Raw genomic sequence first — 14,611 nt, forward strand, 5'->3', positions numbered from 1 at the left:
AGATTAAAGGAGAGAAGGTTGAGTGAGAAAAGTGAGAAAATGAAAGACGGGGAGCGCTTGGGGGTGGAATTTAAGACACAGACAGGAGAGAATGAACAGAGCGAGGGGGGGGGGGGGGTTAGGGAAAGGGGGGAGTGTGGGAGAGGAAGAGCAGAGGGAGGGAGACAGATCCGCCAAGACATTATCACCTCTTTCCAACATCTAAAACAGACCAGGAATAACCACACAGGCACACATGAGGGAAACTGGGAGGAGGAGGGGAGAGAGGAGTTACACTGACACACTATACAGATCTGTGTGACACAGAGAGGGTTATATCCCTGTGCTGGCTGGCCAGAGGGGGGTCATACTGCAGTGCTATCATTGGAGATTTCAATTAAACACTATATACCCTTAGTAATCTCTCAGGGAGCTGGAGAGGGTAATGCCAAATAAACACGCAAGTGTGATAAGGCAATCCAGCTGCCTAGCTATTTCAGAAACCATTAAAAATGTTCCTTTACCGCAAAAGATATGTAGACATATCAACTGAGAGACAATCTTCATATTAAACATAATGTACACATCCTTGAAAATAGTTTACACACTGGAAGAATTCTGCACCAAGCTCCCTATATTTACCATATCAATGATTGAAAAACAGACCTTTATTGCATTTTTCACAGTATTAAAAATGCATATGTGAAGAATGTAGGGTTTAGTTTCTGACATTGGCACTGCAATCCATAATTCTCTGGAAAACCAGTTTTGCTTATATGCCAAAATCAGGGATGTAACTTTCTGTGTTGAGATAGTTGCCATTAAAGCTGCATCATTGTTAATATTCAGTACTTCTAAAGAGTACACTTTACATAGGGCTATTACAATTAAAAACAAAGGATCACACTAATATACACACACACACACACTTTAAGTTGCAATGACTAAGCGATGAAAAGATCCTCAATCCATGTTTTTTCAAAAACTTACATCATTGTCTAAAGACAGGTGTGCCCCAATAGGGGCGCACGCAAGGGGGGGTTTCTGGGTCTCCAGAAACCCCTACCCTCCGCTAAAGAAGTGCCCCACATAGCGGCACTGTACTATATAGCAGCCGCGGCGCTGTCAAAGAAGTGTCCGCGGCGGTGCTGTATTGTATACAGCGCCGCGGCTACTGTATAGTACAGTGCTGCCGAATCTGAGCTGCTGCGCATGTGCAGCAGCTCTCTGTTTTTTTTTTTTTTTTCTTTCAATACCACAGGACCTACTTTCACCTAGGTTCTGTGGTATTGAAGTTGGCTGCTACTTTTTCTCAAGCCTTGTCTAAAAAGTACAATGCATATGAATAACACATTTACAAGTTTGCTGCTCTTGGCACTATCATAATATAGGTCTGTAGTCCTCATGTACAACCATTTTGGGAACCTCTGGCCTAAATTCTTATACCAAAGGTGGAAGGCAAGAAAGAAAATTAGGAGGAGTTAAGTAAAATCAAAGCATTTACAAACACTTAAACACACAGACATTGCTGTCTCACAGAGCTGGGGGTCACGGATTCATTTCCAACCAGGGCCCCATCTGTATGGTGTTTGTATATTCTCAACGTGTCTCTCTTCTGGGTAACATACAGATAAGTTAATTGGCTTGTGACAAAATTTAAGACTGGTATATGTGTGTGGGAAGGGAATACAGAGTGTAAGCTCCACTTGGGCAGGGGACTGATGTGATTGAAATATTCTATGTAAAGTGCTTCATAATATGTAGGTGCTATAAAAATAATTAGATCTGTTTCTATATACATACGCACCTTATGCATACAGCAGTATGCAAAAACTTGGGCATCGCTGATGAGACTTTCACTGAATGTTTGGTGGGAATTCAATTAGACCTGATGTTCTGAGGAATTTTTACAGAAACCTCTGCTGATTTTGTGAGGAAAAGGGAGCGGAGAATTTACTGTAGTACCGGTAAAAATCTGTGCTGAGGAGCATCGTGGCTAATCGAATTGCTCCCCCCTTTAAGTAAATAAAAGTTAACACAACCTTTGTAGGGACAAAGGGAAATATTACCTTTCTGCATATTATAGTACACGATTACGATTTGATGAATTGAATAAAAATCCAAAACAGCAAATGTGACATGTTTGGCTGAACATTGATTTGTTAGACCTTAAATTAGGCATGCTGAAGAAAATTCCAGAGCTACATAAATAATCTCACCCTCCTAACCTCGCAGGATGTTGTGCCTATTCTCAACAACCATGGGCTCCTTTAGGAGCTAACGGAGGACTTGAAAACAAAGATAATTACGGTTACAAAGCTAGAGAAGACTATAAAAAAAGATAGCAAAAAGCATTTCTACTGTCAGAAACCTTGTTAAGAAATGGAAGTTCAGGCAAGATCTGGAAAACCCCAAAAAATTTGATCACATTGCTTGTAAACTGGTAAAACATGCAAAACAGATCCAACATATAACTGCAAATAACCTGCAGAAAGGTTAAGCTGACACTGGAATAGTGAGCCACACACACACACACACACACACACACACACGACAACCTATACTATTTGTGGTTTAGAAGAATTCAGCAAGGAACAGTGGTGTAAAAACAAAGAATAGAACAGACTAAGCTGGCTACCAGAAACGTTTGTCAAAAAAACGTATTACCAATACGGGCAATTGTGAATGCTGCAAGTGCATAAGTTGACAAATATACTTCTGGACATGTTAATAGGCAGTTTCAATATGTTATGCTGAAGAATGTACTATGTAGAAGTTGTATTTTCATTTACCAGGTGTGCCCATCTTTTGCATAAATCGGTATGTATATATACATACACACGTATACATATATTCTGTACATGTGTCTATAGAGAAAATATTGTGCACTAATTATATAGATATATAATATATACATCTGTATATATCTATAAACGTGTTTCGAGACCAAACCCTTATTGTAGGTCATACTCAGTCCTTCGCCAAATCCTATTGCTTCTACTCCTGGGGAACATTTCCAGAATCCAGCAGTCTCTCACCTTGGAAGCAACCAAATGTCTCATTCACAACCTCACAGGTTACGGTAACCTCCTCCTCTCTGGCCTACCCTACTCCCAACGTCGCCCTCTTCAGTCTGTCCGCAACGACATTGCCCGCCTATTCTTCATCTCTTGCCCGCCTATTCTTCATCTCTTGCAGCTCTACTTCTGCCGACGCTCTCCGCTAGTCGCTATATTGGCTTCCCAGAAACAATTTCAAACTCCTCACCCTCAACCACTCCTCTGCCCTCTATATTTCCAACATCATTTCTCATTTCTACCTACACAGCCTACTGCTCTGCTCAGCCAATGACCTCCTCTAGGCCGTTCTCAGAGGCCTATGCTCCTGAGCACGGGCCTACTTCACTTATGCTGGTTATCTACTGCATGCACTTCCACAGATAAAACAAGTAAAGCAAGATACAGTTCATGAAATGTGCTTGGACAAAAAAACAATTTCATACAAATGTATACAATACAACAGACCAAACATACTCGCCAACTGTTCCTTGTTGATGTCAGGGAGATCCCGGGGGAGGTGGGCGTGGGGGGGGTGGGGGGGGGGGTCTTGACGAATCAACCGAATCGCTTTGGCCCCTGAACAATCGTCACAATTTTGGCCAATTACAGCAGGGGCGGGGCTAAGATGACGCAATATTTGTGTCATTAAGCCCTCCGCCACTTATCTATTGCTGGGGCAAGAACCGGAAGCATTGGAGGTCTCCCAGAAATGCGGGAGTCTCCCGGACATTCCGAGAGAGTAGGCAACTATGCATTAAAGAAAGGCAGCGAATTAATCTCTAGAGGCTAAAGTGTCTTACATTTCTGTCCCCATTAATGAAGTCATTTTGTCTTACCTGTCAGTCTATGATTAAATCTTGGTCTCCATGAAAATGGCCACCTCCATAGTCATCAATACATGGACATAGGACACAATTTCTGAACTGTGTCATCATGCCACAGATGGCGAAGCCAACCACGTCTTGTACTGGCTCAGCATCAGGGAGAATGCCAGACTCTTACAGGGAGTCTCCCTGACATTCAGGGAGAGTTGGCAAGTATGACATCTAAATGCTATTTGCTTATGTAACACATGAGCCACACCTGTGTCAAAGCCCTGGCTTTCAATATGCTTGGGGCCCCTCATTTACCCAGATGTTTCCATGTTTTTGTCCACTACCTGTATACAAACAAATATAGAAGCACACATCCTGTCAACTTTTGCTTTAGAAATTCACCTTGAAATACCATTGTAACAAAGATGTGCATAATGTTAGTGCATATTTATTTGATATAAGCATATGGAGCAGCATAAGCGCCACTCACACCATGCACATTACAGAACTATACATAAACAGCAGCTGTACATTACTCATTTATATTATGAAATAGAAGGTGCAGGTATAAAGAAGAAACCTATGTACACAGACATCAATATACAATGCATTGCCCAAAGTAGCTAGGGGTTAAGTGAGGGGATGGCTAAATTCCTTCCCAGCTGCAGGCCTGGCTGCTCCTCCCCCTCCTCCTATCAGCACACACCTGGCAGGACACTGTTTAGCCTCACAATGCAGCTCTCAGCTCACAGGAGCAGCATTGTGTAGGACCTGTCATGGGAAGAAGGAGGGGGCAAGAGGACACAGAAGGACCTGTGTCAGATCCAATGTGACAACCAACACAGGGTATAAAGAATTTCAGGATTACGCTCACATTGCAGAGTAATAATGGCAGGCATTTAAATCAAACTGTTTGCTCTTTTGGGTAAGGAATGCAATCTATGGTGTTTTCGCTTATCGAGAGTTTATATGAATCCGCCTAAATTAATTAAAATAGCAGGTAAACACTACAGGCAGTAATCTCAAAAAGCACAAGTTCACTTCTATAAACTATAAAGTTTGAAAGAGGGAATTATATACAACTCGGACTAAAAATATTAACATGCATTTGTAGAGAAAAAAGAAGCTCTGAAAAACTAAGTATTCTTCCAGCATCAGGAACTAAAATGATTGCAGCACCGAGACTGTAGTTACAACATTTTTTATTCCTTCCCTTCCTGGCACTATTTACAGGGTGGGGATTCCAAATAAACACTTCCTCCCAGTAGACTCTGCCCCAAGGGGGGACAGAAAGGCACATGGTTACCATCTGCTTTACTCAATGGAGTCATCCATATACTGCAACATTATGGACAACATACCAAATGTATTAATTCACTTTGAAAATGCTTTTATGACCATTTACTTAGTTGTAAAATACTTCCACAGCAGCATTCCCAAAACAAGAGAACAGAGGTAACTGTATGAAAATGATATAGAAGATAGTACAGAGCAGAGGGGGGCACAAGAGTTTTAAAGGAAAGAGGTGGGTTTGGAGGAGGAGGAATAGGAAAGGAGCAATAAGGGGTGTGATCAGGACAGTCCGTAGATTAAAGTGATGCAGAGGTAGGGAAGAAGGGTGTCAGTAGTGTCTGTATGACAAAGAATTACTAATGATCAGTTTACAAGGAAAATAAAAGCTGCATATAAGAAATAAGAGGTAGCAGAGAAGGGGGAGAGGAAAAAGAAAAGACTTAAAACTCAGCTATTGTGATTGGGAGAAAAACACATCATAGAGTAAGCACATAAGAGAAAAGCTGAGAGCAATGAAATCAAAATGAGAAAAGTGCAGAGGGAGCACAAAGAGAAAAGCGCAAGAAAAGCAAAATAAAGAGAGGGAGAAAGCGGAGGGGAGAGGGCAGAGCAAAATGAAGGAAAGAGGGTGGGAGCAAGGGAAAAAGTGCAGACGCCAGAGAGAAGGAAAAAAAAAAAGCGAGAGAGAAAGAGAGGGAGGGAATGAAATGAAAGGGTAAAAGGTAAAAAGTAAAGGAGTGTGGAAAGAGATAGAAGCCAAGGAGCATAAAAAGCAGAAATGAGACAGGAGATGGAATAAAAGTAGAGTAAGACAAGAGCATGAAAAGCATGCACAGGAAACAAATGACCTAAAACGAGACAGGCAAAGGTGTGGGGGAACTTGGACAGAAGGGGAGAATGGAGAAGGGTGGTGAAAAGTAGGATAGTGCAAGAAGCAGAGATGGCAGGGAAGTGAGAATAGGTGGGGTAAATGAAATAGGTAGTAGAAGGAGAACACAATGAAGCAGAAAGAGCTGCATTAAAAGAGAGAGAAGAAAGGGAGGGAGACACAGAAAGAGGAGTTAGAGAGGCAGCAGTTAGCAGCAGGCAGGGGACCTGGCAGTGCCAGCCCTCAGCATGTAACACAGAGCACAGATGGGGGGAGAGAGAGAGTGAGAGAGGAATAGCATGTTGTTCAATCTCCTTTCAGCGTCCAAATCCTACTCCCCCCTCCTCCTCCTCTCTTCACTCTCTCGCTCCCTCTCTCCCCGGCTGCAGGGCTGGAATTTTCCACTGGTTTTTTGCACATCCCTCAGCCTCCAGGAATGCGGCTGGCTACTTCTCCCTCCATGCACAACCAGGGGAGAGGAGGCCAGGACACCAGTGGCTGTATGGGGGTGGAGGAGAGGAGGTGGCAGGACACAGCTGGCCAGCCCCCTGGAAGGGAGGGCTCTGACTACTCAACACATGTGCTTTTCTTATCCAACCCCCATAAATACCCACACAGCATGCAGACACCACTGATTTGGGACCCTAAGTAGCGCAGTATTTCAAAATGAAGCCATCTCTCAAATAAGTGATTTTACAGAATATAACCAGAATTATTGCCTAAAATATACTGCAGTCATCCCTGTTTTTAGTCACTGATAGTATAAAATGCAGGGTCGGGAAACATATTGCGATACATAGATGTGAATCACAGAAATGTGAATAAGTAATTACATAAGGAAAACACCTGTACTGACATTTAATCTTCAAGGCCAGTGGTAGACAAAATTGAAGGCTTTTTCACATCAGCTTAAATTGCATTTTCACCTACTGTAAAAATATATGTAAGCATATTAAAAAAAAAAAAAAAAAAAAGATGAATGGTTTCTTATGGGCTTGTACCCACTGCTGTGTTTTTGTTTATAAACAAAAATGAAATAAAAATGCCACAACCTATTTCTAATGCACGCCATCAGTGAAAACAGACGGAACTGATAAAAGCACAATGCACTTGAAAATCAGAGTAAAGTAGAAATAAAAAAGTATTAAAAAAAGCATCACTTAAAAATGCACCTAATGCATACTTGTCCACGTTTGTATTATGCCTCACTGGAGATCCCGGAGGGGGCAACTGCGGAGGCGGGCAGAGAGCTATGAATTGTGTGCTTGCCCTCCTACCCCCACAGTGCAATGCTGTGATCGCGTCATTTCGCTGTGGGTGGCGGGGCGATTTGCTACAAATGTAGTCATAGAGGCCCCCATCTCACATACTTCATTAAGAAGTGGGCAGGATGCAGGACTCCAGGAGAGTTGGCAAGTATGACCTAAAGTGCATGCAAGTTTTTGTACACATTTATCCATTCTAATATTTATTTATTTAGTGCAAACATACTACACTGCACTTTACATAAAATGTTTAATTCAAATAAATCTCTGCACCAGGGAAGCTTACAGTCTATTTCCCACCACAGTAACACATACTGGGGTCAATTTCACCTCAAAACCACCAGAAAAGTTTTCGGACTCTAGGACAAGACCGGAGCACCTGGAGAAAATTCACACGAGTAGAGGGAGAACATACAAACTCCAAACAGATAGTGCCCTGGTTGGAGTTGCACCCATAGCCCCAGCGGTGTGTGGCAGCAAGAAAAACCACTGTGCTTCAATGTCATGACATTCTCCCAGCGCATGTGTGAACGAGCATTTAGTCTCAAAGCCAAAGTCTACTAGGTGCCAGCAAAAGTCAATGATGTTTAAACTTACCATAAAACCAAGAAATGCACAGGTGTACATTACACTAGGCTCTGAAGGGACTTTGGGCCAGTTAAAAAGTGCTGCTTCTATTTTTTTGTAAAACTGAATTCCATTGCAAAATGGGAGCAACTGCAAAAATGCAAGCAGCTATATGTTTATATACAACTGTTTATTCACCAACTGCAAATAACATAAGAGCTACACAGTTCAAAATTACATTTAAAGCTTCAGCCTCATATGCTATAGGTACGTGTACAAAGAAAATGTATGAAAAGTTTAGATACATCTCATTTTTATAAAACAAAGAGGAAAACATTTAAAATCGCATTTTCTGCATATAACTGTGCAGTGTCTGGTGCCACTACCTTTTAGGTATGATCAGAGGAGTGCTTCCTATTTGTATTAGTTACCTTAATAAGTTAAAATAGAGCCATTTAGCTGCATATCTGGCCACAACAGTGTTTCTACTGTACAAACTGGAATGAATCAACATATTCCTCTTTTTAGAATATTGTGTATGGCAAACACACATGTTGTAGATCAATCTATTCAGTAGGTAAAGGGTCTCAAACTCATATACAAGCTCTTCTGCTGTGCTGGCTGGAGGAGACAGTAAGAGGCTGAATAAAATGCGTTGGGCACCCCATTTCTTTACTTACTCCATAGTGCTACAGACATTATAACAAACAAAAATAAATAATGCTAGAGTACCTGATGACAGGTCATCCAAATATTCATTTCTGACGTTCCTGCATGCATAAAAACAGATGAGGTTAAACGCACACACAAAAAAGTCTGCTGTATGGCGGTTTGTTGGCAGGTCTGTCACACAGCAATGTGGGATGGATATCCACAGAAATAACATAGTGAACAACTTCACCATGATTTTCAGTATAAGAAAAAAAAAACCCTCTGATATTCAAGGAAAAGTAACAATTCACCTTAGTCCATATTACACACAAATATTTTCAGGTTTCGTTACATACCATTTATCAATGCATCTTTATTCAGGTATCAAGTATTAATTGGATACTTCTGGTGGTCATTTTAATCCTGACATTTCTGTGCCAAATCTAATATAAAAAAAAGTTCTCCCCACATCAATGGCATAATTTGTTTATCAGTGCAGAAAACAATATGGGACATCCTAATTTGCAAACCAATCATGTACTTTACAACATAACCACATTGTATTCAAAGCTAGAGGTAACACAAATATATCAATACCAAACAAAACACGCCACGTAAACAACCATAACAGACAATTTGGCCACAAACAGACCAAGATTGCACACAACTAGCTATCTGGTGCTCAAGGTGAACAACTGTACTTTGCAAGGGACGTGTCACGATTTGATCTGTCAGGTGCAAACACTTGAGGGCCACATATACCACGATTTTGGGACAGTTTTAGAGAAAATTACTGAACATGTCAATCATATTGTAATGTCAGCTTAAATAAACATTATTGATCCCTGTTCAGTGGTTGGTAGTAATGTGACCATAGGGCACCCTGCAACTAAATGGTTCTTTTAGGTGATGCAGCAACAGAGGGCATCAAGGCCTCACACTGGAGAGAACAGACATTCTATGCCAAGCCTGGTTGGATAGGCTGTGGCATGATTTAAGGGACCTTTATATCTTTATATGATATGGCCGTTCTATATTTAGGCATAGTTGCACTTAGCTTACAGTCAGATATGTACCACTGTGCAAGAACCACTGCGTTATCCTATTCTTCACTGGTCTAAGGTTGTGTCCTGTGAGAGGGCAGGAGTGTTTATAGCTAAACTGTGGGCAACTCCTACTAAATCCAAGCTCTACACTGTTGGAAGAGGAGGGAGCAGAAAGTGAGAAAAACTTCCTGAATCAAGCTCCCTTAAACTGCTTAAGAGTGTTAGATGTTATCTAGGTGCTATTGCCATCATCCCACCTACACAGAAAGCATTTTAGAGTTAATCATATCACCATATTGACAACAATTGCAACCACAATGCCCCGATGTATAATATATACATATATATATATATATATATATATATACACACACACACACACAAATGTGTATACCCATCCCTGTCTGGCAGGGAAATGGCACACACCAGAGGTCTCTCCTGAAGCCAGGCAGGAAAACCAAGCATTGCCCAAGAATCATTGGTCTGTTTCTATTCTGGCATTAGTGCCTCATAGCACTGGGCCATTGGGTTCTATTCCAACCAGGGCACTATCTGTGTGGAGTTTGTATGGGTTTCCTCCCACAGGACAAAAACATACTGGTAGGATAAAGAGCTGCTGGAAAAATAGACCCTACTGTGTCTTTTTGTAGGACAGAGAATTTAGACTAAGCTCTGAAAGACTGGGACTGTTGTGAATTGTTAAATATTTTCCACACAGCACTGCAAAATATGGCAGTGCTAATAACTAAGAGAATATAATAATAATAATAATAATAATAATAATAATAATAATAATAATAATAATAATAATAATAATAATAAATAATAATAATAATAATAAATAATAATAATTTCACTGAGAATATGGCGGAATTCAGAAATGGGCACAACTGGCCCAGGAGTTCACAAGCAGCCACTAAGGCAGGGTGGCAGGTACATATGTGTCTTGAGAATGTACTAATGGAATTTCAAATTGAACACCTTGTAATGCCAATCATATTTCTTTGTCTTTACAGCCATTTTGTAGCTTAGAAAACTGCAATTCTTCATGTCAATCATTACATTCACCCTATTGCACTTTTATAATGGAGACAAGTTATTCGCTTGAGATGAGGGTTTTTTTGCCCTTTCTTATTTTATCATCATTTTCACTACAGAGCACATTGAAACAGAGTGATGTCATAGTGCAAGTTCATTTAGTGACCAGAGGCAAATATATGGATTAGATGTGTAATGCACTGGTCCTTATTTACATTAATGTTCCCTATTCAAGACATTTGTTTATTGATAAAACAAACCTACTTTTAGATTATTGATGGGCACCAGCTGTAGTGTAGGAACAGAGTGATTTCTAGGTGTGCAACTTCAACAAAATAAATTGCTGTTATAAATAAGTAATCCTGTAAGTCAGTGGTTCCCAAACTGTGTGCCGCAGCGATCTCACAAGGGTGCCGCGGCCAGGGCCGGTGGTAAGTAAAGCAGGTGACTACTTGGTAACAATTTTGGCTTAGGGGTGCCTTGAAAAAATTATGGAGACCCTAAGGATGCCTTGAACTGAAAAAGTTTGGAATCCACTGCTATAAGTAATACCATAGGCTTCCAGCATTTGTTTGTCAGGAGCATCATTCACTATTTTATGTTGAGGACGCTGCTCTTACATCTGAGTTCTTAGTCTGTAGTTTCATGCTTTCCTCTACTTCACGCAAACTCACTGACTGCAACAAGATAAGCACACTGACATAATCTGCACTGCTGTGAGCATTCTGATGATCTCATTGGCTACAGATTGCATTTTAAGCTGGGGATATACTGACAAGCAGGAGTGGAAGATTGAATAAAGTAAGGCAGTGGTTTTTTTTTTATTTGTATTTTATTTTTTAGTCGAGACCTGGTGTAAAGTGTGGCAATATGGTGTGTTCTGGGACCCAGAAAGAGAGGTGGCTCCCTAAAAAACATTGAATTTATGGACAATCAGGACAACCCAAAAAGATTCTGGGTTACCAGTTGGGGTCCTAGTCAGGTGTACCTGAAAAAAAATTCTCGCTCTCGCTCTCCATCATCACATATGAGCCCAAATTAGGCTTGATGGTAGAATTAGATTTGCACAATTGTGACAGAGAATAGCCAGTGGTAGAGAAAGTATTAAATTATTTTCAGAAAAATAAACATACCTCTTCCAGAAAAAAGAGAAGCTAAATTTTTTGGTCAATTGCTATGTAGAACAATAGATTATGTTTAAAAAAAAAACCTGTTCAAAGTACATGAATTAAAATAATGAAACTTACCATTCATAAATAAGTACTTGATAGGCACACTAACACCATTTACCCCCTTGTATTTGTTTAATGCCTAATTAAGCAATGGCTATAATAATCATTACCATTTATTTATGTATCATGCAGAACTTTCTTCAGTAAAGAAGCTACCAAGCCTACTGGCAGCATTAGTCATGCAATAGACTACCAATGTTTTTGTCTTTGTTGCCTCTCACAATAATGGATTAACATTACAGGATGCATGTTTGGGTGAGACTATGAAACAGCAGATGGAAGATGACCAAGTTTGCTTATATACTGTACATAAGGGCAGCATTGACTTAGGCCTAGCATATGCTTAGCGCTGTACTAGTTCCAATTAAGCACAAAAAAATGGAGGTTAGAGTTAGTACCTTACAGCACTGCAATCAGGATGCATTTACTATATGCCCCCTAACACTTAAGTACAGATAATCTATTATCAGGTTCAGTGACTGGCGCCTTCAAAAAGTATTTAAATTCTTTTTGATTTGCAGGATTTCTGTAAGTTCTGGTGTTTCCATAGTAACCAAACGCTGTAGAGAAATCCTATACAGCCCTTCTTTAAACGTCTAGGGAACTGTGTCTGAAACAGATTGCAATCCCTTGCATTGTGTTTTTCACTCAACATTTCCTTGTACCACAAACCTGCATTTATTACCAGGCCTGAACATATTTACACAAATACTAGGAGCCAGTAATTTTGCAATTAGCAATTTGCTAGCCATGGAAACATGTAGGACTATGCTCACTGGCAGGTACCCACATCACAGTGAGGCAATGATTGCTATAAACAGATATGTAAAACTAAATATATAACACACAATATATTACATACACACACACACACAGACCAGTATATTATATACAGCTATACTCAACACATTTCACCCACCAGAACCCAACCAGTTCCTGTCCCGCAAACAAATTAATTACATCATTCAGCATTGACAACAGTCACAATTACCATACTATGCTACATCACATGGTATTACCAGGGCCGCCGAGAAGGGGGGGGGTTGTTGGGTACTAATTACCTGGGCATGCCAGGGGGGCTGGGCCCTCACTGCTAACGATTGTTTTGTTTTTGGGGGGGGGGGGGGGGGGTTGCAAAACGGGGGGACAACATGGCACAGTGGGCTTGAAAAACGAGGGGGCAGCATGGAATAGTGGGATTGAATAAGAGGAAAGCGGCATGGCACAGTGAGATTGAAAAGGGGGGGAGCAGCATAGCGCAATGAGATTAAAAAAGGGGGTGGGAGCGGCATAGCATTGTGCGATGAAGGGGGGCCAGGTGAAGGGGGGAAAAGCAGCATGAAAGGCGCAGTGTGATCATAAGCGGTACAGTAATGTGTGATGGCACAGGAGACTTGTGGCAATGTAGTGTGCGTGAGGTAGGTGGTAGCTAATTAATGGGTGTTTTGTTTGTGGGGCGATAGTGGGGCAATTTTATAGTGGGGACTATTAATTTAAGATGGGTGGCTTGGGGGCGAGTTTGGGGAGAATGAGGTCTCTATTAAATGTGACTATGAATTATTTAATGGCAGTGATGGTTTCTGGAAATAGGTATATTTCTGAAATGTAAATACTATTCATTTATTGCTGGAGCTGCTTGCAGGGATGGAAATTGGTTTATTTATTAAATACTATTATTTTAATGTTGAAGATGGAGGAAGGCCTAATTATTAATCGTGGGTGGTATTGATTTAACGCCGGGGTTGTTTGGAATCATCTAAATGTAGCCATTTTTCCCCAAAATAGGGCCCCCAGCATTCCAGGATCCAGACAAGCTGCAACTAAAGAAACCTGCAGCCACAGGTGGTGAAATTGAGAAGAACAGGTAGGAGAGAGAAGAGTCTGAAATGTTGTGATTCTAGTAGGGACAATGCCAAATTTTGGCGAGTGTTCTGCGGCGAATTTAGGGCCAAGTGATTTTGACCTGCTAGCTACTTCCCAATGATGCATTGCCACGACCCAATTGTATGACCACACCCATTAAAAATTTGCTGTGGTGCAAATTTTTTAGCCTGCTCGACTATAATGGTCTCCCCTTGAATTTGTTGTACTGGGGCCATGAATTCCTCTTAGCAGCCCTGAGTATTACTGCAAAGATGGTCATGGTCATTATAATAGTGTGAATGTAAATGCTGGGACCTATTTTAATGGCAGATGCACAGGGAAAGGGGGTTCACACCAAGAAGTCATCTCCAGTAAATGAAGGAGGAACAAAAAACAAAAAAAAAAAAAAAGGAGCAGGCAGGACAGTGGTAACTAATATTTTATATCACACCATGGTGACCAGGATTTGTTCAATACTGTTTATTCCTCCACCTCTCTCTCAGGGAAAAAATAGACTTCCTCCACAAATTCTGTTGTCTTCATATTACTCTAATATCACACCATCACACCCACGCATGAGTACAACTGGGTCTTACAAAAGCAAAATATTCATGTAATAGCAGAAAAAGGGTTGTCATCACCCTTCCTATCCCTTCACCTACACAGAGCTGTTGGTTAGGTTTCCTTACAGTATTAGGATGTTGTTGAATGTGCACATATGTAGAAATACCAGAAACATTTAAATGTGAGCATATGAAAATCAACCTTAACCTACAAAAAACATCATCAAGTGAGAGACACACATGATCTCCTCCAGGAACCTGCACATCCGCTAGTAACCGTCCACTAGCAAACAATGAGTTATTTACTAGCAAAACTAACTTACTGCACATTTGTATTTTGTTAGCGACCAACAGCAAATAGACATTTGCCTT

At 40.8% G+C, this 14,611-nt stretch overlaps 1 protein-coding gene across 4 annotated transcripts in view; it reads right to left on the bottom strand.

The window, feature by feature from the left end:
* AHDC1 (AT-hook DNA binding motif containing 1) overlaps nt 1-14,611 on the bottom strand; it is a 70,444-nt gene that overhangs the window by 39,108 nt on the left and 16,725 nt on the right. Inside the window, exon 2 of one of the 4 annotated variants that reach the window (XM_075195813.1) lies at nt 4,122-4,197. The exons of the other annotated variants lie outside the window; for them this stretch is intronic. Within the exon in view, the coding sequence (XP_075051914.1) occupies nt 4,122-4,164 (43 nt within the window). The 5' untranslated portion in view covers nt 4,165-4,197. The remainder of the gene's footprint in view (nt 1-4,121; nt 4,198-14,611) is intronic. 4 annotated transcript variants of the gene reach the window in all.

The sequence above is a fragment of the Mixophyes fleayi genome, chromosome 2 (genome assembly GCF_038048845.1).
Source record: "Mixophyes fleayi isolate aMixFle1 chromosome 2, aMixFle1.hap1, whole genome shotgun sequence".
Lineage (NCBI taxonomy): Eukaryota > Metazoa > Chordata > Amphibia > Anura > Limnodynastidae > Mixophyes > Mixophyes fleayi.